At 46.2% G+C, this 21,150-nt stretch overlaps 1 protein-coding gene across 4 annotated transcripts in view; it reads left to right on the top strand.

Annotated features, from left to right (window-relative positions):
- Positions 1-20,927, top strand: part of TEDC2 (tubulin epsilon and delta complex 2) — a 39,948-nt gene extending 19,021 nt beyond the window's left edge. The window contains exons 10-13 of one of the 4 annotated variants that reach the window (XM_068908180.1): positions 6,426-6,564; positions 13,601-13,722; positions 19,028-19,076; positions 19,353-20,927. In XM_068908180.1, coding sequence (XP_068764281.1) covers positions 6,426-6,564; positions 13,601-13,722; positions 19,028-19,051 — 285 coding nt within the window. In that variant the 3' untranslated portion in view covers positions 19,052-19,076; positions 19,353-20,927. Of the gene's footprint in view, positions 1-4,974; positions 6,397-6,425; positions 6,565-13,600; positions 13,723-19,027; positions 19,077-19,352 lie in introns of those variants that run through there. The other 3 variants (XM_068908181.1, XM_068908186.1, XM_068908184.1) reach the window with 3 other exon arrangements.
- The last annotated feature ends 223 nt before the right edge of the window (positions 20,928-21,150 follow it).

Here is a 21,150-nt window from a genome sequence, read left to right on the forward strand (position 1 = left end):
GAGTGGTGGGAGGTCTGTTACTTGCCCAGTCCACACTGAATATTGCAAAGCGCTAGGAAAGATGCAGTAGGAAGTAACTTAGCTAAAAAAAGATGGATGATATAAAAATTCTTTTCCATCTGCTCCTATCTATATTTGAAACTACAGCAAAGTGTCCTCCTTGTAAGACGCATGATCTCTAGTTTCAAAAGCCATCATTATTTCTGAGTTAAACAGCCTCTGCCAGCATTTGGCAGGCTGGCACTGGCTTCTCCTCCTGGGCCGAGCAGTCCGTCGTACTGACATACAATGAGGGGAGATGCTCCAATAGGGCTCAGCAAGCAGCATGTACTGAAAATAGCAGGAAGATATCACCTAGCAACTTGTCACTGTTGCAAGAAGTCTTTGTTGGAGTGGATGAAGGTGACACTTTGCTACTATTTTCAGATCTGCACTTCCTCACGGCTGTTGCTGTTTTATTCCTGAGATTTTTTTTTTTCTTTTTCTTTCCCTTTTGCTGAATCATAGACCTGGAAAACACTCATTAGGTCATCAGAATCCTTTCCTCAAGAGACCAGTTCAGGATTGTTCCTCACCATTTATTTTTCTGCATATTTTTCAGTTTTACATGGCATTCCTTAACTTAAAATGGAATATGAAAGACCATCAGTGCTTCTTGAAGGAAGCTTTTCTGCTGGCAAGAGTTTCTCCCCCGCTGCTTATCTTGAGATTAATTCAACTGTGCCTTCACTCCAATTGTTTCGAAGGGTGGATGCTGCCATAGTGTAATTGAAAGTGCTGAACAATTGTGCATATGCTACCCCACAGCATTACTTGGCGCACGTGCATTACACCAGCTGATGCTGGAAGGGATGTGCGTCCCCCTTTTTGTAGCTCTTCCCTCCAGTAACTCCAAATGTGATAATTTCCTCTTTTACATAATCCTTCTCTTTCTCCCTGTAAAGTTTGGAGCCTTCTAGCGTTTATGAACCATTCTTCTATATTTAGGTGCATTTTATCAATCTGTGTAATATACATGGCAATGTTAAAATTACTGAAGTTAAGAGTCAAGAATTTGGATGGAAAAAATCTCCAGTTCCAGTTGGCCTATGCAGTAGTGACTTGGGCCATTTATGGCAATGGACTGCAACACAGTTGTTCATGATATATGGACATGCTCTTATCTCACTGCAGTTATTTATTGTTGTGGTTATACTTTATTTATCATGGGTGACAGTTGTGGAATAAATAGTTGTTCACTATTTCCTGTCATAATTTCAGTTTAGTATGTGGCTCATGCATTAATTGTTATATACCTTCCAAACACTGCATAATTATTAATTTCCTAACAGAGCCATAGAAAATTTTACGTTGGAATGTCTTAGCTCTTATAACTTTTTTTATTTTTTTTACAATTCCTATGTGTGATAAGTCAATGCTTATGATCTGTTAGTATGTTTTAAAACAACTTAGTGTGTTATTTGTTCAGAGCACACCTTTCTTGAGCTTCAGCATTAGGAATTTGCAGAATTTCTGAAAATCAGGCCCCAGAATATTGAGCTGTGTGTCCTGAAAATGAGAAACATGGTGGGCATGTGCAACTGTTTTTCTGTTATGACTGATGCAGGGATATATGTGAATTTTATAATGGAGGAAGAAATGTTTCCTAGAGTATCATTTGATTATCTTTGCCCTAAAGTGTTACTTGTCCTAAGATATTATTTCCTGTTCTTGTTTCCAAGCCCATTGCCTTCTAGTTTCTGGAGACAATAAGGCACAATTCCTACATCTAGAAACCCTTTCTTCTACACAGTCGAATTAATTCCATTAGGTAGGCCATCCTGAATGTGGCAGGACTCTGACTGAAAAGTTAGCATGTGGTAATGTAACGGGTTATATTTGGTGAAGTTGTAAGCAAACCAGACAGGATCACATCACTGAGTGCTTTGGGTGTCGATGTTTCTGTATCCGATCTGTGAATTCTTTCTTTTTTTTTAATATTTCCCTTTGGCCTCCAAATCATTTTGGCTCTCTAAAATCTACTTTAAAAAGTAGATGCATTACCTATATGATTGTGGACCAAATAGGTTTGTATTGTAATTCTACAATATAGAAAACTCAGTAATTTTAGATTTCTAATGGCCTCATCTCATATAAGTGCATATGTAGTTTCAGTTTGACCCTACTAGCCCTAGCTTCTTTTTTTGTGTTACGTGTATGAAGAACAATTGCTTTTAACCTTTTCAAAACTGTTCATACACATGAGAAAGTTAACAAATCTTATTAGATAGATACCTTTTCTGTTTGAAAAGTAAAATGAAATATAGCTGAGACAGGGGAAGTGCCTTTCTCAAGGGCCAGATGCAGGTGTTAAAGCTCACAGGTTCCTGATTTTCAGCCCACTAACTCTTCAGACAGTAATTTATTCCCTCCTGTGGTTTCTCACTGAAGGATTTCCTATCCAGGACCTGTAAAACTTCTTCCTCCAGCTAGTGTGCACAGCCTTGGGGGGACATTAAGCACTAGGCGCAGCATGTCAGGAGGAGATGGACTGCCTTTAGAACCTCACTCCTCTCCTGGGCCTCCTCACTCCCTGTTGATGGTGGCTGGCATCATATTTGATTCTGAGCTTTCTTACTTTAACAGTGCAGCAATTAATCTTTTTTAAACTCATCTTGGGTCCCTTATCCTTTCTTCCTTCAAGTTTATTTCCCTGGAGGAATCTGGAATTCTTGCTCAAAACAAGCTTTTCTAAGCCCATCAGACGTATTAAGCCTCTCTGCTCTTTTCCCACACCTCCGAAGCATCGGAGTGATTTCTATTCCCAAGTTGTTTTTTCTTTTGTTGGTTCTTTGTGCAGCCATTTAGAAATGAACTGGACTGCAGTGGTATTCCTGATACCTGGACTTCAGGAGCTCTCTTTCTCCGTTGGAGGGCACCACAGCCCAGCTCTGATCGCTTATCTCCTGCAGCATTCCTGCTGTATGGAGGTGAGAGGAGCAGTTCTGCTGCTCAAGGCACTTAGAAATGGGTCAACAGAGTCGGCTGGGTGTATGTGTGGTGCACGTCATCCCTCTTGGCTCCTGCAACGAGTCATCCAGTCCCAGCTGCGCTCTTCTCTCCCTCTGCTGTGGGAAGAGGAGGGAGACATATGACAGTGTCTCTCTATTACAAAAATTACACCCTTATGTTAGTCACAGAAAGAAAGGAGTGGGGAGGAAATGACCCGAGTCTGTCAACCCCACAGAGGTGGCACAATAAGAGGGTGTTTTGTTGGGGGGAGGTGGGAGGTATCGGGTGTCAAAGAGGGGTTGAGTACAATAAAAATGGGCTCCTACCACACAGCCAAACCTGAATCCTTTTCCTCTTTCACTTAGTATATATGTGGGTTTTATGGAAATTCACTGCAAGTTCAGAGAAAGATTTGTCAAAGGAAAATCTCAGAATTTGGCCTCTTTGAAATGAAAAGGGCAAGTTTGTACAGCTGGTTTATACATTTTAATGAACAAAGCTTCCTGAAGGTGACCCTGTCCCTGAATGATGTGCAAGGCTGTTCTAGCACTGTTGATTCCTTCTGCGTTTCCATTCAAAATAGGTGGCAGAACGGCCTTGTAATGTTCACTCTTTATATCTCTGGTATTGCTATTTAAGTATTTAAAGAAAGCATTTTTTAAAAAACGTGTCTGAGAGTTAAACTTGGAATTTTAGTGGGTTCCCAAGCAAATGTAATGATATACCTGGAGCATGAAGTGGGCTCAGGGTTTGCTCTTCTGATTTGAGGAGCTATGACAGTGTCCCTGAAGGCCACCCCTGGTGTCAGTGGGTAAATTCTCCTTTCCCTTCGTGAGGCTGGTGTCCTCATGGCTTTGCTGTCCTCTTTGTTCCCATTGCACTCTGGAGGAAAAGATATTCTGCTTCATGGAGGGAGCAGGGAGGTCATTTCCCTGCGTGCCTGGAGCCCTGCACTACACAGCAGTGCTGTCAGTCTCTGCACACACAGGGTCAGTGAGTGTCACCAAGCCACTTGTACAGGGAAGGCCTGCTAACATAGCAGAAGGATCTTTCAAGGTGAGTTTTCAGAATAAAAATGTCCCTGTGATTCTCACAGGATGTTGTTTTGCCTGAGAGAGCAGAGCAAAGGAATCTGCTCCTATGACCTGGAAGGGGGTTGTTTCATCACTGTGAGGATGAAACTACCACAGCAGATCAGTGTGGAGGATGGAAATGTGTTCAGAGAGCCCAGAAGGTGCCCTCACCAGATTGCTGCTGTAGGAGCCACTGATGATTGACAGCAGGTCAGATGAGCTGCCAGAAAAGGAGGAGGGAGGAGTCATCTTGCACAGAAGTTGAAATTCAGGGTATTGCAGAAACTTCAGCACAGCTTTGCCCTGTTGCATTTTTCTAGAACATAAAACGTGGGTTAAACTGAAATGTAGATGAGTGTGATAGCTGTGGGGAAAATGGAGAGGCAGGGATTTAGAGCTGTATCTCTGCCAGCTCCTTTGCACACATACTCCTCTTCCGTGAGCACAGGGGCCAGTGAAAGACGCACTGAAGCCAAGGCTCATATTGATTTCTGTGCGTTTTGAATCGGACCTTTAAAGTAAATGGATTTGGGTTATTTTTGAGTGCCCGTGGGATCATTGCTTTCCCTCCTGCTGCCCGCACAATACATGAGTAGGAATGCAGAGCAAATTCAACTGCTTTCTCTCAAAAATGTTCTTTAGAGTGCATATTTGCTTTGTTGTTAGTACACATGGATTCAGCTATGTTGGCATGAATATCTAGTAATAGCAGTGCAGCCCCTCTAAAAATGTTCTGTCCCTGTTGTGAGCCTCCTGCTTTCTCAGATTGCTTTGTATACAAAGAAACATAATTCTTACTGTCTCCCTTCCCTCTGAATGGCTTTAATTAAGGCTGTGAGTTTCCCTTTGTGGTGTCGGGAATATTGATTGTTTTAGCAGGTCTGTTCCTGGCATGATGCCTTTTTTGCAGCTAGGAGAAGTGGATATCATTCCTTGAAAGAGAAATTAGGTGGAGAAGCCGGGAAGGTTACTGTGCCCAGAACTTGTGTGCAGCATCACAAGTCACGACTGAGGAGACCTCAACAGGCTGTGACACAAATTTCCAAGAAGCAACAGAAACAAGTGCAACTTGGGACTAGCAGGAACAACAGCAACAGCCGTGGTATGCTCAGCAGTAGCTTGCGCTCAGCCAGGAGCAGTGCAGCCTGAAAGAGAATGAGCCTTCTGCTGCTGGCCGATGCCAAGTTAGCATTCTTGGAGGCGGAAGCACTTTGTTCATTTACAGAATAGTCACTGGGGGCACCGGCAGTACAAGTCCTTGCACTCTGCCCCGTTAATGGATCCGGACACTCAGTGGGAGGAATTACCTAAAGGGCATGTCATTCTCTGGCATTGCTGATTAAGGCCAACTGGAATAGTAAACTGTTTTAGCTGAGGCCACTGAAGTGCTGTTGCGTGCCTCCTAGTCACTACCAGCTCAGGGTGGGATGAGGCTAGTGGCATAAAGGCAAAATCTCTGCATCCTGCTTCCAAAAACCTTTGTATCATGCTACAAAGTGGATATGTTGCCCTGGATATATTGCTTAAGGTAATAGTATTGTTTTTCCTTTTTTGGAAATATTAGCTGGTGAGCTACTTATAGGTGTAAATATAGAAGAGTCTTATATATGTACATATGTTTACTGCTGTATAATTTTAGAATTGGTTAACATAGTAGCTGGTGCAATGTTTTAAAGCAAAACAGGAAGTATATAAGGTTGCTATAATATGATAAAATGACTCAATATTGCTGAGTCAAATATGCAAGCTTTTGTCACATATCAAAAATTGAGATTTATTAAAATGTGATACTTTTCTGCTTAGTTGGACCTTTTGTCACATACTATTTTTTTGCAGCCAGTGATTGCTCTTTGGTACCATTTTTAAAATTTGTACAACTGTCGGTCCTATATGCATTTTTATGTTTAGATGAAAGCCAAGAATCTCACTAAATCAGATGAATCAAAGCTGGAGCTGTAAGGAGGATGTTACCTGTTGTAATACAGCTACAGCACGGTGAGAATTGGCAGCAGTATCCTATCAGTATTAGTGCTTTACCTAGTGGTATTTTCAGATCAGCAGTTTCTCAAGAAACAGTTTGAAACCCTTCATCGTATAACTAGATAAATTATTCTCTCATACTCGTTGGAGCTGCAGTGCATAAAGGTGAGAGCAAAATGAGTCATGCATCTCTCACACACCTGTCACCCTGGAGCACCACTTTGCTCTTTTTCCTCAAGCTGGTACTGCACTCACAGAGAAAACCTTTGACCAGAGAATGAGAAGATGCACTGTGGCAGTGGTGCTGGATGGACGCAGAGCAGAGATGGGGCCTATTGAAGCAGGCCTGAGCCGTGCCCTTACCATTTCCCATATCTCCAGGTCTTACTCTTCACCATCTGTCTCAGGATGTCAGTCCAAGCCCTGACCCGGTCCCAGCTTCCTTTTGGCAGAGATTTCACCAGCCTACCCAGCTCTGGAGGCAGAGGCAGCCCCAGGTTAAGCAGAAGACAATGGAGAGGTGAGGCTTTGCACCTAAATGATGAATGTCATGTTCTGTGAGATTGCAGCCAGCAGTCCTTGCTAATAGTGGGCAACTGCTTTCTGGTTCATTGTATCTGAGATTGCCTTAGCTGATCCACAGTCTGCAGTTGTTGGAGCTATTTGATGAAAAGAAGAAAAAATGTCACAATTTTCATAGGGGTACAACAATGTGTTGTCTTCCAAATCTTGTTCTCAGCTGTGGCTGAACAATTTTAGCTGAAATTTCCTTAAACAGTTCAGCTTAGGGTAAATATTCAGCATGGAAGATTTCAACCTCAATGTTTTAAGTTTGGCAAGGCTTCAAGAAATTCAAAATGGTTGTTATAATAGGAAGTATCAGTTAGCCTTAGTAATAAAGGGTGCTCTGCTTTTCTGCTTGTAATCAAAGAGCATTAACTTGTCTGATTTTGCTGCTATTTTTTCCCTCTAATGAACAATCAAGAGAATAAGCAACAGCACTTCTGAGTTTACAGAGCACAGCATATATGACTTATTTGTAGTTATTTTTGCAGTACTGTTTATTTGTGTAGCCAGAGTCTAAATGCCAAGGCTCCAGGTGTCCTACAGCTGGATACTTCTGTCTGTATTGTAAAATACTGCAGGAATTTGAAGTGTCCACAAAATGATATTATAGAGAGTGACAAGAGGTAGGTTGCTTTCTTTAACCAGTAATGGGTTTGGGAATTCAGCCAATACCTGATCAACACCCACTTTGTCCCCCTGGAAGCATATGAATTAATTTTTCCAATACCATATTTTGATGGAGTTTGACAAGAATCTTTTAATAACCTGAAGGGAAACAAAGAGCTTAGTTTTGTAGACATAAGACCTGATTTGCAGTGAACAGTTCTGAACCTGATAACCAGAAATTCATTATATGAAACAGGAATATGAAACATTATATTCAAACAGGACTTCAGAGCTCTGGGAATGGTGGTGAAGGGTCTGGGAGCCCAGGTTGTTTTCTCCTCAATCTTGCCTGTGAGGGGAAAGGACAGGAGGAGGAGTAGATGAGTTTTCCAAGTTAGCAGCTGGCTGCGCTGCTGGTGTTGGCAACAGGGCTTTGGTTTCTATGACCATGGGACCCTGTTTGAAGATCAACAGCTGATGGGGAGCGATGGGATCCACCTCACTAAGCCAGGCATGCGTGTCTTTGCCAACAGATTGGCCAGCCTGGTAAGGAGGGCTTTAAACTAGGCAAGATGGGGGAAGGGGAGTGGTATAGTGGCAGGGGAGTCAGTAAAACACCGCTCAAGTCAGGAGGCCTCCAGCGGGTGCATACAGCCAGGGGAGACAGCATGGAACATGGCTATGGAGGATCCTCTTGCACCTCTCCTGGGAAGCTTGCATGCTTGACTGGCTCTCTGAAATGCCTGTACACCAATGCACGCAGCATGGGGAATAACCAGGAAGAGTTAGAGATCTGTGTGCGGTTGCAGGGCCATGATCTCATTGCGGTTACAGAGACATGGTGGGATAGCTCACATGACTGGGATGCTGTCATGGATGGCTATGTGCTTTTTAGGAAAGGCAGGCCAGGAAGGCGAGGTGGTGGAGTTGCTCTTTATGTGAGGGAGCAACTAGAACGTATGGAGCTCTGCCTCGGGGTGGATGAAGAGCAAGTTAAGAGCCTATGGGTAAGGATCAAAGGGCAGGCTAACATGGGTGACACTGTTGTGGGGGCTTACTACAGGCCACCTGACCAGGACGAAGTCATCGATGAGGCCTTCTACAGACAGCTGGAAGTAGCCTCACGATCACAGGCCCTGGTTCTCATGGGAGACTTCAACCACCCTGACATCTGTTGGCAAGACAGCACAGCTAGGCACAAATGGTCAAAGAGGTTCCTGCAGAGGATTGATGATAATTTCTTGACTCAGGTGGTGGAGACGCCAACGAGGAGAGGTGCAATGCTAGACCTTGTACTAACCAACAGAGAGGGTCTAGTTGGAGATGTGAAGGTTGGGGGCAGCCTTGGCTGCAGTGACCATGAGATGGTGGAGTTCAGGATCCTACGAGGAGGGAGCAGGGCAATGAGTAGGATCACAACCGTGGACTTGAGGAGAGCTAACTTTGGCCTCTTGAGGGACCTACTTAGGGGAATGTCCTGGGGTAGGGCCCTAGAAGGAAGAGGGGTCCAAGAAAGCTGGTTAATAGTCCAGCGTCACCTCCTCCAGGCTCAAGAGCAGTGCATTCCTCTGAGTAAGAAGTCCAGCAAAGCGGATTCAGCAGGAGACCTGCATGGAGGAGCAAGGAACTCCTGGCCAAACTCCAACAGAAGAAGGAAGTACACAGAGGGTGGAAAAGGGGACAGGCCACTTGGGAGGAATACAGGGACATTGTCAGAGTGTGCAGGGATGCGACAAGGAAGGCTAAGGCCCAGTTGGAATGAAATCTGGCAAGGGATGTCAAGGACAACCAGAAGGGCTTCTTCCAACACATCAATAGCAAAAGGAAGACTAGGGAAAACGTGGGCCCGCTGCTGAATGGGGCGGGTGCCCTGGTGACAAAGGATACAGAGAAGGCAGAGTTGCTGAATGCCTTCTTTGCTTCAGTCTTAACTGCTAAGGCCAGCCCTCAGGAATTCCAGACCTTGGAGACAAGAGAGGAAGGCTGGAGAAAGGCAGACTCTCCCTTGGTGGAGGAGGATCAGGTTAGAGATCTTTTGTCCAAACTTGACATCCATAAATCCATGGGCCCCGATGGGATGCAGCCACGAGTGCTGAGGGAGCTGGCGGATGTTATCGCTAGGCCACTCTCCATCACCTTGGAAAGGTCCTGGAGATCAGGAGAGGTGCCTGAGGACTGGAAGAAGGCCAATGTCACCCCAGTCTTCCAAAAGGGCAAGAAGGAGGAGCCAGGAAACCCCAGGCCTGTCAGCCTCACCTCCATCCCTGGAAAGGGGATGGAACAGCTCCTCCTGGAGGTCATCACTAAGCATGTGGAGGACAAGAAGGTGATCGGGAGTAGTCAGCATGGATTCCCCAAAGGGAAATCGTGCTTGACCAATCTGATAGCCTTCTCTGATGGGATGACTGGCTGGGTAGATGAGGGGAGAGCAGTGGATGTTGTCTACCTGGACTTGAGCAAGGCTTTGGACACTGTCTCCCATCACATCCTCCTAGGTAAGCTCAGGAAGTGTGGGCTAGATGAGTGGTCAGTGAGGTGGCTTGAGAACTGGCTGGATGGTCGAGCTCAGAGGGTTGTGGTCAGTTGCGCAGGGTCTAGTTGGAGGCCTGTAGCTAGCGGTGGGTGTCCCCCAGGGGTCAGTCCTGGGTCCAGTCTTGTTCAATGCATTCATCAGTGACCTGGAGGAAGGCACAGAGTGCACCCTCAGCAAGTCTGCTGATAAATACTAAACTGGGGGGAATGACTGACACACCAGAAGACTGTGTTGCCATTCAGAGGGACCTGGACAGGCTGGAGAGCTGGGCCGAGAGGAATCTCCTGAAGTTCAACAAAGGCAAGGGCAGGGTCCTGCACCTAGGGGGAAATAATCCCATGCAGCAGTACAGGCTGGGGGTTGACCTGCTGGAAAGTAGCTCTACCGAGAAGGACCTGGGAGTGCTGGTGGACAACAAGGTTGAGCATGAGGCAGCAATGTGCCCTTGTGGCCAAGAAGGCCAATGGTCTCCTGGGGTGCACTAGGCAGAGTGTTGCCAGCAGGTGGAGGGAGGTGATCCTGCCCCTCTCCTCAGCCCTGGGGAGGCCTCCCCTGGAGTACTGTGTCCAGTTCTGGGCTCCCCAGTACAAGAGAGACATGGCACTGCTGGAGAGAGTCCAGCGGAGGGCTACCAAGATGATTAGAGGGCTGGAGCACCTCTCCTAGGAAGAAAGACTGCAAGAGCTGGGCCTCTTCAGCCTGGAGAAGAGAAGATTGAGAGGCGATCTCATCAACGTGTACAAGTATCTGAAGGGGGAGTGTCAAGAGGATGAGGCCAGCCTCTTCTCCGTGGTGCCCAGCGACAGGACAAGAGGCAATGGGCAGAAACTTAACCACAGCAAGTTCCACTTAAACCTGAGAAAAAAACCTCTTGACTGTGAGGGTGACAGAGCATTGGAACAGGTTGCCCAGAGAGGTGGTGGAGTCTCCTTCGCTGGAGATATTCAAGAACCCGCCTGGATGTGATCCTGGGCAATCTGCTCTAGAGGACCCTGCTTGAACAGGGAGGTTGGACTAGATGATCTCCAGAGGTCCCTTCCAACCTAAACAATTCTGTGATTCTGTGAAACAAAGAATTATGATAGAAGAGCATAGCACTTGGGCATCTGGGACTTCACAGAGTCATTTAGCCTAAGTGGAAAGGGGACACAGCATCATCACAAGTGTGGTTTTGTGCCTGTCAGCAAATCAGGCCTTACTGAGCCTGCCCTCATTCAAAACAAGGGCAGCAGCTTTTCATACAGGGGATTTGATTCTTTGGGTGTTCCATTCCTAATAGGAAACTAGAGATGAGGTGAGGTCCCATAGCTCTTGCAAATAAATCCACACTTTTCTTCACACCAACACCTCTTGTAGCTTTCTCATACCTTTCCAGAGAGGTAAAGACTGATTTAAACGAGCTTTATTCTCTCCCTTACCTGGAGTCTGATGATGATTTGTCTGGTGATAGCATAAACAAGAGCAGTGCGTAGAGAGAGAGAGACTCTTTTTAGTGCAGGTGGTTGAGGTTGGAACTAACGAAGTTGCACATCTGTTTGTGGCAGAGGGAGAAGCATCCCATCTGCTGAGATTTCCTTTCTTTGCATCCTCTCTGTAATTTAAAAAAAAAAAAAAAAGAAAAAACCATAGAGCCCTGGTGCTGTGTGGTTCATGAAAGCATAGTGAATGACAGCACACTGAAATGCTGCATGCTGGAGAAGGGGCAGGGGAGAGATATGACATCTCTTCTAGGTAACCTTTCATTTTCTGATTATTCCGGATAAGGTGACTATTTTTTTCTTAGCAACCATCCTGGTTTAATTGCATAATTATAAAAGTAGCATGGGTCAAGTGGTAGGCACTAAGTGACTTCTCAAATCTTTAACCTCTAGGTTGCTGGATTTAACATGTGCAACATCGTAGAGACCCCTAAAACAGAGTGGTGGGTGTTGCAGGGGCATCTATGTGGTCCAGGATCAGGCAAATCAAGGTTAACTCCCTTCAACGGTAATGAAGATAAGGATCTGTGTTGTACTGGAGCAACTACTACATCTGCTAACTAGGGAGAAAAACAAGTGTTATGGTCTTGCTATAAAGTGTCCTCCTCAAAAAATAAATATTAGGTCAACTGTACTGTTTTCAGAGGGGCAGCACATTCACCTCTCTCAAGTTGCCTGGTTACACTGAGGCATACTGATGGGGCGTGAGGTCAGGGCAGGAGCTGTCAAGTGCAGCTCGTGTGGTCACGAAATCACAACGTACACGTCTTCTCCTGATGTTGAAACAATTTTCTGCACCGTGGCAGACAGCCCTGCAGGGTACCTTTTAATGACACTCAGTGATGTGAGACCTGGGGCAAATCTCAGGAAAGAACTCACATAAAAGTGCAGTGGCCCAAGGACCATCTCAGCTACAGGTCCTTTGAAGCAGGCAGAAAGAAGTAATGTGAGCTGCCCAAATGTCACTGACAGAGCCAGGAATGCATGTGTCGCATATCCTAGACTAATGTCCAAGTCTCTTCCTTTCCTGTTCTGTCTCCTGTCATAAGATTCTTTCTACTTCTTAATCTTCTCACCTTTCTTTAGTCCACTCCTTTCTCTGCACAGCTCAGTTTCTATCCGTTCCTGCTCCTGCTCTTCCTTATTTTTAGCTCCCTCTTAGCCTCCTAATGGTTGATGCAGAAACGCAGCTAGGCCCCATGAACTCAGGGGGGGAAGTTGTGATCTGGGAATGGATCCAATTTTCTTACGTTTGCTAATTCCATTTCTAATTCCATTTCTAATTCCATTCCTTTCTCCAGGAAAAACAATTAAAATAACTGGTACAGCAGAAACAAATGGAGAGGAGAATTGTTTGTGCCAGTCTCAATGCATCTCCGACCCTTTCCCAAAAGAGGTGGCTTAGAGGAATGTTTTGCCAGCAAGAATGAGTGTCTGCTGCTGATGAAAGAGAGTTGTGAGACTGCTAGGAGGCCTCTGTCCAGAAAAGATCGCTCCTAGTGGACAGCTAGAGCGGAGCTCCTTGGGAGCTGGCAGGAATGCAGCACAAGCCCCGCATGCAAGCCTGCTCCCTTGTGCTGATGCCCCAGGGTCAAGCAGCACGCGCTGTCCCCAGGCTCATTCAGCTTTCCGTTTTGTGCTTTGCCTGGCCTCCCCTTCCTCCTGTTTCTTTCCCCACTTTCCTCTCTTCTATCCCCCAGACTGCTTCTTTCTCTTATTCCTTCTGCCACCCTTCTCCAGTTGAACATCCTTTCTGCTCAACTCTTTCCATGCTGTTTACATCTTCCTCCCTTCTTTTGAATTCTCCCTCACCAGGAGCCTTGGGCAACCTGCTGCATTTCTCCACCATGCTGACCTGGGTCAGAGGGAGGTGTTTGGCAGTGCTGCTGCTCTGCTTTCACCTCTGTGGGGCTCATTCAGAGCAGTGACATGCAGCTTGTTATCACGTACCGTGGCTGCTAGTGCGAGTGTATAATTCTGCTGGCTGTGGAATTGGGGCATGTTTTAAAATTGTCTTTTAAAAATAATTAATCTTTATTCAGGAACTTGGCACTCAGAAAATGCAAACAGGGAGCACTGTATCCAAGAGACCCTCAGCAGTAACACTGCTGGTTCCTGATGCCTGACTCTGCAGAGCATGTTAGCTCTTACTGGTTGGACGTCCTGCTTCCCTGTGATTGATGTCCTTCCCATGGCTCTACCTGTCATCTACTATATACTAACCTCCTTCCGGCTTCTTGGTTCCTCTCCCGGTATGCAGTTCCACCTGCCTCATGCTGATAAAGCAGCAATGGCAGGCGTGAGTGGCCTCTCTGCCTCACCACAGTATTGAGGTCTTATCTCCTGACCCTAGCTGTGTCTTACTTTGACAGCAATCATCTCCCAGTTCTCAATTTACCACTGCTCCAGCCCGTTTGCTTCCAGTACCCCCAAGTGGTCACCTCATATCACCTTGTTCCCTGGATGCCAGCCCCAGCAGTCTGCCACAGCCCAAGTAAGTCTCAACCTAGAGCCTTCTCCAGTTCAAACAGCCTCTCCAGGCATTGGGCCTCATGACGAGGTCTTCTTGAGCCCTGTTTTGTTAGCTGAAGCTGGGGGAGGAAAAGAAGCAGGGACTCAGGGAGAAAGGGCGACTTGGAAAGAGGCAATGGCATTAGTGATGCTCAGAAAGGATATGAAGCAGCTTTGTGGACAGGGAGTCCCATGCAATCATTCTGAGCAAGGCTGGTAGTCTGGTGTCTGCAGTAACAGGGTTTTTGCAGCCCTTTGTGAAGCACCTAGTGAGGGCTTAGGCTTGCAAAAGCAGATGCAAACTGTGAAAACACATCCCCAGAGCAATCCCAGCCAGGCTCCAGACAGCAGCCCTCCCAGAGCCTGAAACAGTTAACAGGCAGCAAGCCTGAGCCGATCCTCCCACAGGCATGAGATCACTTCTCCCACCCACCAATCCCAGCTCCATCTCGCAGCAAAAGAGCCTGCTGAGCCAAAGCTCCCGAGCAGAGAGCAGGAGGCAGCCAGCAGCTCTCTAGCTGTGTCTGTGCAAAGAGGCAGCTGGCATCCCATCCTGAGCTGCCAGACAAAGCCAGATCATGTAGGAACCGTCCTGTCTTCCTTCCTTCACGGGCACTACAGCAGTTTGTGGCAAGAGCGTGACCTGCATCCAACCCGTCCGAGCTTTGCTTTGGTTGTTACTATTTTTCTTGCCAACATGATGGGCTGCAAGTCCAACTCACTCACTTGCCTTCAAGGAGGAAAACCAGGGCTACCGCTGACCACAGCCACAGACTCCACTGCTACGCTCAATAAGCTGGCCCTGGCCACAGGTGGGACTGAGAAATCCTGGTATCGGTGCATCTTCCCCTTTGGCATCGTCTCTGTGGTCATCGGCATAGCAGCAACATGCATCACCTTCACCATTAATGGCCCACAAATGGACATTGCTAAGGTGGTCTCTGTGGCCACCTTGATCTTTGGTGTGGGCCTGCTGGTGGCTGCCTACGTTTGCTGGCGGGCCAAACGAGAGAGACAGAGGAAGAGGCAGAGAGAGGAGCCAGTCTCTTTAGAGCAGGGAGCCCTATGATGTGGGCTGTGGCGCAGAGTCTGCACTCCATCTGGGAGACCCATGCTTATGACCTCCCCCTTTTCCCTGTGCCCTGTGGTAGAGGGGTGGATAGCACCAGTTTTGAAGCATTCGAGGATGTCTGGATCCTGCCTAAGGTCAGCTTGCTGTCATTTTCCACCTAGCTGAGCCATGGCGCAGCCAGTGCAAGTCCATCTCCGCTCCTTGTGAAGGGTTAAAGAGTCATCTCCATGATGATGGAGAAACATGGCTGACTAAGCAGGAGACTTCAGTTCCTCAGCTCTTGCCTGTGGGGTTTCCAAGCTCCCTTCCAGAGGCCTCATCTTCCTGCCTGCCTTTCTGAGACTGGCATTACGAAGACACCAGAAAGAGTGGCAAGGAGAAGTGTTTCATCTCAGTGTGGCCCTGTTCCCTTTCTCCATCCACGCACCATGCTTCAGAGGACTGTTTCGCTAGAGTTGCGACTTGCAGAGCTGCACCAGAGACCTGGGAGCTGCAAGAAAATCTGCTCCATTCATCCAAGGCTTCTGAAGAAGTGGCTAAGTAAGAGCACTGACAAAATCTGCCTTTGTATCAGAGGGGATGCTAAAGTTCTGAAACAGCCTGGAAATGCTCTGTTTAGTGTCAGAAGAAACTAATGTCACTTCTGTCCCTTTTTTTTGTTTTTTTTTTGGGGGGGGTGGGTTTTTTTGCAAGGACTATTCTATCTCAGAACAAAAAGGAGTTTTAAAACAAACTTCTTCTGAGTGGAGAATTCTTGGAAAGATGTGGGGCAAGTCAAATGTCTGTGCTTGTCAGGGACGAAGAGGAGGAATGCAGTCCATCAGCAAAGAGGGAAAGTCTTCTGGTAGGAGGCAGCAAAAACCAAAGTGTGAGCATTTCTAACAGCACAGGAGTGAGGGAAAGTGGGTTAATCCTGTCGAGAGCAATGGGTAATGTGAGCTCTGAAGCCAAATGCAGCTTAGCAGGGTGGTGCATCTGTTCTTGGAGGAGAAGTGGAGACACCTGGGGAGTTGAAGGTGGATAGTCTCCCACCTCTACAGGCCATACACAGAGGCAGCTGTGTGGCTTGCTCTTCACTGTGGTGCACACTGTGGCAAACTGATCTTCTACTAAGGTGTGATTGGGATCTTGCTGCACAACTAACATGACCCATAGGTGAGCTGACAGATCTATGGGCATTCTGCACCAGCTGCTGTTTGATCATTGCATGGACAAACCAGTTCAGGTAGCACCAGGGCATCCCTGGGTGATCCTCAGCAGGGCAGGGGCCAGTGCCCAGGGGATGCTGAAGAGAGAAGAGAGTTTGCAGTGGCATCCAGCAGCTCTGTGAGTCTGAAAATAGCTGTGGAGCTGCTTAGGATAAGGAGCTGGAGTTGCATTAAAAAGGGAGCAATTATATTTTTACCACCTATTTGTAAGCTACGAAATGAGAAGCCCACTTCTATTCTTGAAATTTTATGTTAAATGTGAGACATGGGCTGGGGGGGGAGGGCAGAGGGGGTGCTTCAGAGGCTTTCTGAGCAGCACTTCTGCTCTGTTCAGCTCTGTGGCTCTGACTCAACCTGCAGAGACGGTGGCGGAGGCCAACTGCACCCCTGCCTAAGGCTGTCCCCTCCTCTCCCTAACCCAGAGGGGCCTCCCAAAAACAGCCGTCCACTAGGCTCCTGGATGACAGACATGCCAAGAGCTACAGAGAGCAGCCACGCTCCCAGCCACTCAGCAGCTGGAAGCTTTCCATGCACAACAGACAAGGCGAATTTAAGTGAATAAGGCCAAAAGTTGGAAATATGGGCAAACTGGAACAAAGAAGAGCTTGCACTGAGCACTTATGAAGCTCGGGGGGGGGGGGGTGACAGGGGACCCCTGCTATGCTCCCATGCTTTCCTTGTTATCCTCACTTCCAGAATTTTTCCAGCAGGTTACATTTCTTGCTGTCTATCAGTGAACATTTACAAGAATTGGCATGTGAATCTATTTGTTATAATAATGTAAGCTGGAGAGAGGGGAACACGGGACTAGGCAGCCGGCTTATCCTGCAAGAGCAGAGATGAGGATTGTAGAGTTCAGAAAGTCCACGTGAGAAGGGAAAGGCAGGATGGAGCCTGCTGTTCATCCTCTTCCTTCTTGTTTTTCTCTAACTGCTAGTGAAAAGGAGCAGGGGTGGCTTTCTTTAATCAAGCTTCTAAGGGCATGTCTGCTTTCTCTCTAATTCTGTGCACTGTAATTGAATCATGCTCGGTAGCCTAGTAAAATTCGTAGTATTTCCTGGTTGCCAGAGGGTATGCAAAACCCAGATCTGATATTCCAGGAACTCACAGTTCCTAAATTGAGAGGTGGGATGGAGTGGCAATGCTTAGATCTGGACCTGAACTTTCCCACTCTTTTAGGATATTAGGATTCGGGGTTCTGGTTCTGCAGAAGTTAGAGACAAATGTCCCCAGAGTTTAGAAGATTCAGATTCAAATTCAGCCCCAACTCTGACCGTAGCTTTAATTCCATGAGCATTTAAGAGTTAGGGTAATATTATGCAGGCTAGTCCAACTCTGGAGTGGGTAATGAGTTTAACAGGCATCAAAACCTTAGGAGTTTTTTGTAAGATTGGTCATTGCTTCAGGGTTTGTGTGTATCCCAGAGTGAGGAAATCAGTGGTTGCCAACTGCAGGGGCAGCTGCAGTGCTTTTCTCCGTGCTCCCACCCACTGCCCGAAGCACGCTACCAGCATACAGGAGTGGGGCAGCCCATACAGGAGCAGGGCAGCCCCTTACTCCCCATGCCAGTGTTCACAGTTCAGCTTGCTGTTGGACATCACTGAGGCTCAGCTGTATTTCACCTGGGAGAACCTGCGCTCAGGTATCGGCAAAGTGCCACTATCTTTTTTTCATCTGATGCAATCTGATCCTATTTTTATTTGAACCACATAGTCAGGCACCTCCCTCCACTTCCTAACCCAGTTTCAGTGGAGAGATTGTGCCATGAATGTGCCAGTTCTGCGTGTAAATCCTATCTTCCCTCCCCCCCCCCCCAATCAAGGAAAAATCCTGCATCTGTTTTAAGAAACGTCTCTTCTCCACAACATAATCTAGCTGGAATTCCAGAGTCAGAAACCTATAGAAAAAATATACCAAAATATTAGGTTTGAAAATTAAACTGATGTTCTTCTGCTCTGAAGTAGTCTAACAGCCCCTGCTAGGTTTAGGCAATCCTATACTTAGTGATTGTAAGGGTTTGCACTGATCTTACGTGCCTAGGGAGGCCCATCTGCCAGAGCACTCTTATCACCTTCCTCTGTGTCCCAGGTCATATGTGCAGGGACCAGACCTTATGGGGGCCCCAAGTTTGCTGGGAAAATGAGCCGCAGAGGCACTGGTTAAATTAGGAAAACAATGCAACTTCAGCTGATGCAGGGAAAGCTAATGGGTGTTGTTTACATGTTGATCTCCTCTATCCTGCTTTCTTTCAAATGTTAATAAGCCACACTGAGCAGAGCACTGAATATTAGCAGTCTGAGGTACAGGCTCAGTTTTACTGTTATTATCACTTATTATTTGCATCTACTTCTTACTGCTGTAAATATTTCAGCAAACAGGTTTGCTATTGCTTGCCAATTCCTCTGCTCTCACCTTAGTTGTCACCAGCTACGTGAAATCAGTGGTTGGACAGAATCAGTTGTGTTTCAAATTCTGCCAAAGTTTGTCTCTCTCTAAAAATGTTCAGCTTTCTCTCTTCTCACTGCAAAGCAAACCCCATCTGAATGGGATGCAGTGAGGTGTTGTCTGGTTGCATCTGAGGAATGTCTTGTCTACTCTTTGTCCCAAAGCCTCCAGATAACAACTGAAATGGCAGCACTGTCCACTGTTTCATTGCTTATTTCCACCAAAATACCCAAATGCTTCTGGGATGCTGGGAGGCACCCTGCATTGTTTGCCTGTCCGACCTGTGCGGAGAAGAAATGATGCAGCAGCAAATGAACTTGTGAACATGAGAAGATCTTTTTGGCATGAAGTGCCTTTGGAAATGCAAAAGAGAAGGAAAAGGTGGCAGGAATGGCAGCTATGTGAGCAATGCTCCGCCTGAACCAAGTTGGTAGGGAAGTACTTGGAGACAAGGATGCTTTCAATCTGAAATTGCTGGCATTGGGCCTTGCTATATGATACCCTTTTTGATCTTTAAATATGGTTCCCCAGTGCTGAATTTCCTCTCTTTTCCCACTAAGTAGGGCAGCATTTACCTGATGAAGTGAAGCAGTTCCTGGAGAGAGAGCGCAGGTGAGCCTCAGCCCAGTCTTGGGGAACAAGATACTATACAGCCTGGTATTTTCATTTGTTATTTTTAAAAGCTTTACTGGGTTTGATTTCTGTAGTAAGACAAAAAAAAAACCAAAAAAAACACTCTCCTTTTGTCAGCAATGGTTTTATTTACATTGATGGACTCTGGCAAGGTCCTCTGCAGGACTTTGACCACTGCAATACACTGACTAGAAGGGCAAATTTTAGACAAAATTCCTCTCCTTGAAGAGCATTGATTTATTTTCTTGGCTGCAGGAATACATGGCCCTGAAAGCTAAGCCCTGTTCAGCAAAGAAACTGGAAGCAGGAAGTTAAAAGGACATACGTGGTCAGCCATCACTCACAGAGCACCTTCCTCTCTGGCTGGCCTAAATTTGCTGACCTGTTGACACCATCTTGGGGTTCTTCTTCCTGGGAGAGCATGAAGGATGGATCCAGATGACTCTTCGTTTGGCTGGTGCACAAGAACATCATTTCATCATCATCCTTATGTCCCTTCTGGTCACATTACGGACTCATGGGTGCTTTCTGGCCATAGCTGTTCCTGTCCAGTTGCAAGTTGAGAGAGACTTTGGAGAGCATCCCATACTTGATTTGCATCAAGAAGCCTTGGAGGTGCCATGCCTGGAAGTCCGGCTCTGCTCCCCACACTGTGTATGGGAGAAGGTGGTGCATTTTGTTGTCTTGTTATTCAAAACCAGTGGTTTAACCCTTGGCTTGGGTGCTTTCAGTGTGCAGCTGCAGCACAGTCAGCCAGCTCAGTCTGGTCACCAAGAGCAGGTAGCAGGGAAGTATCCTGGGAAGGCAGCGTTGTGGCTGTCTCGAGTCTGGGGCTGAGAGACACTGTTGAGCTTTTGTAGGTCAACAGAACTAAAAAATAATAACCCCATAAAGCTCACTATAATGTCAGTCTTTGTCTGCTTTGCTTACTATCCTCACCAAGAATGACAATGCACCATGTATACACGGAGCTTCAGTCTCACACTGTCACCACGCAGCAATGCTTTCTAGAGACTCATGCCCCATCTGAGACCTCAGCTTCCCTAACAGTAATTATTTAGTGAGAAAAGATAGTTAAAAGGCTGTGACGGTATGTCTATTCCCGAGAGTCATGTGCTGCCTGATCATAATCTGCCCCCCTTGCACTGCAGCAACATCCACCATGAGAAACTGTTCTTGCACATCCGATTTAGTGAGAAATATTTCCTTGTTCCAAGGACCCTAAATTTGCCTCAAGTTATGCCTCCCCAATGCTTTTGCTACAAGAACAATTTATTTCAGATTAATATAGTCAACTTTTGCAAAAGTGGTGTGCACTTTTTCTGACAGACTCATCCAAATTGACTTTCAAAATTAAACAAGCTTGAAAGGAAAAAAAAACAGTTTTTTGTTGCAACAAAGCAAAGGGTTAAATTATTTTCTTACCAGACTGGAAAAAGTTACAAAGGAAAAACTTAAAAATAAAAATATGCACCCTTAAAATATATCTGACATTAGTTTCTTATCTTAGCTGACATGTCAGTTCTCTCCTATTATGTTGCTTTAGCTTACAGGGCTCTGTGCTAGATTGGGACCTGAGCTCAAAGTTTCTCCAGAATATACTTGGCCGGGGGGGGAGGGAAGGGAGGGTATCCAGTTACTGTCTCACACAGATGAATGCTAAAGTTCAAAGTATGCCTTTAAACCTCCTTATTTCTCTTATAATATGGGGCTTTTTTGTCTAGTGAGCTTGCTTTTTATATGCCTGATATCTAAAAGTATTCTCTGAAACTAGTCTGAGAACCACTTTGATTTGAATTTCTTTGATGATTAAAGTCTCTGGAGCACTGACTTTTCTATCTGGGTATTGCTTTCGCCAAGAGATTGATTGAATTGCAGTTATAAATTTACACCATGACATTTTGGAAGCCACATGGTGCAGTACAAACAGGGGGATGTGGCTTTGTCTTAATCCCATAGCCTCTCTCTGCCTCAATTCCCCATCATGACAGTGGGGCTAATATTTCACAGGAACGTTTTAAGGAGACCAGCTAAAGGTATGAGGTCCTCAGAC

The sequence above is a fragment of the Struthio camelus genome, chromosome 15 (assembly GCF_040807025.1).
Source record: "Struthio camelus isolate bStrCam1 chromosome 15, bStrCam1.hap1, whole genome shotgun sequence".
In the NCBI taxonomy this organism is placed as follows: domain Eukaryota; kingdom Metazoa; phylum Chordata; class Aves; order Struthioniformes; family Struthionidae; genus Struthio; species Struthio camelus.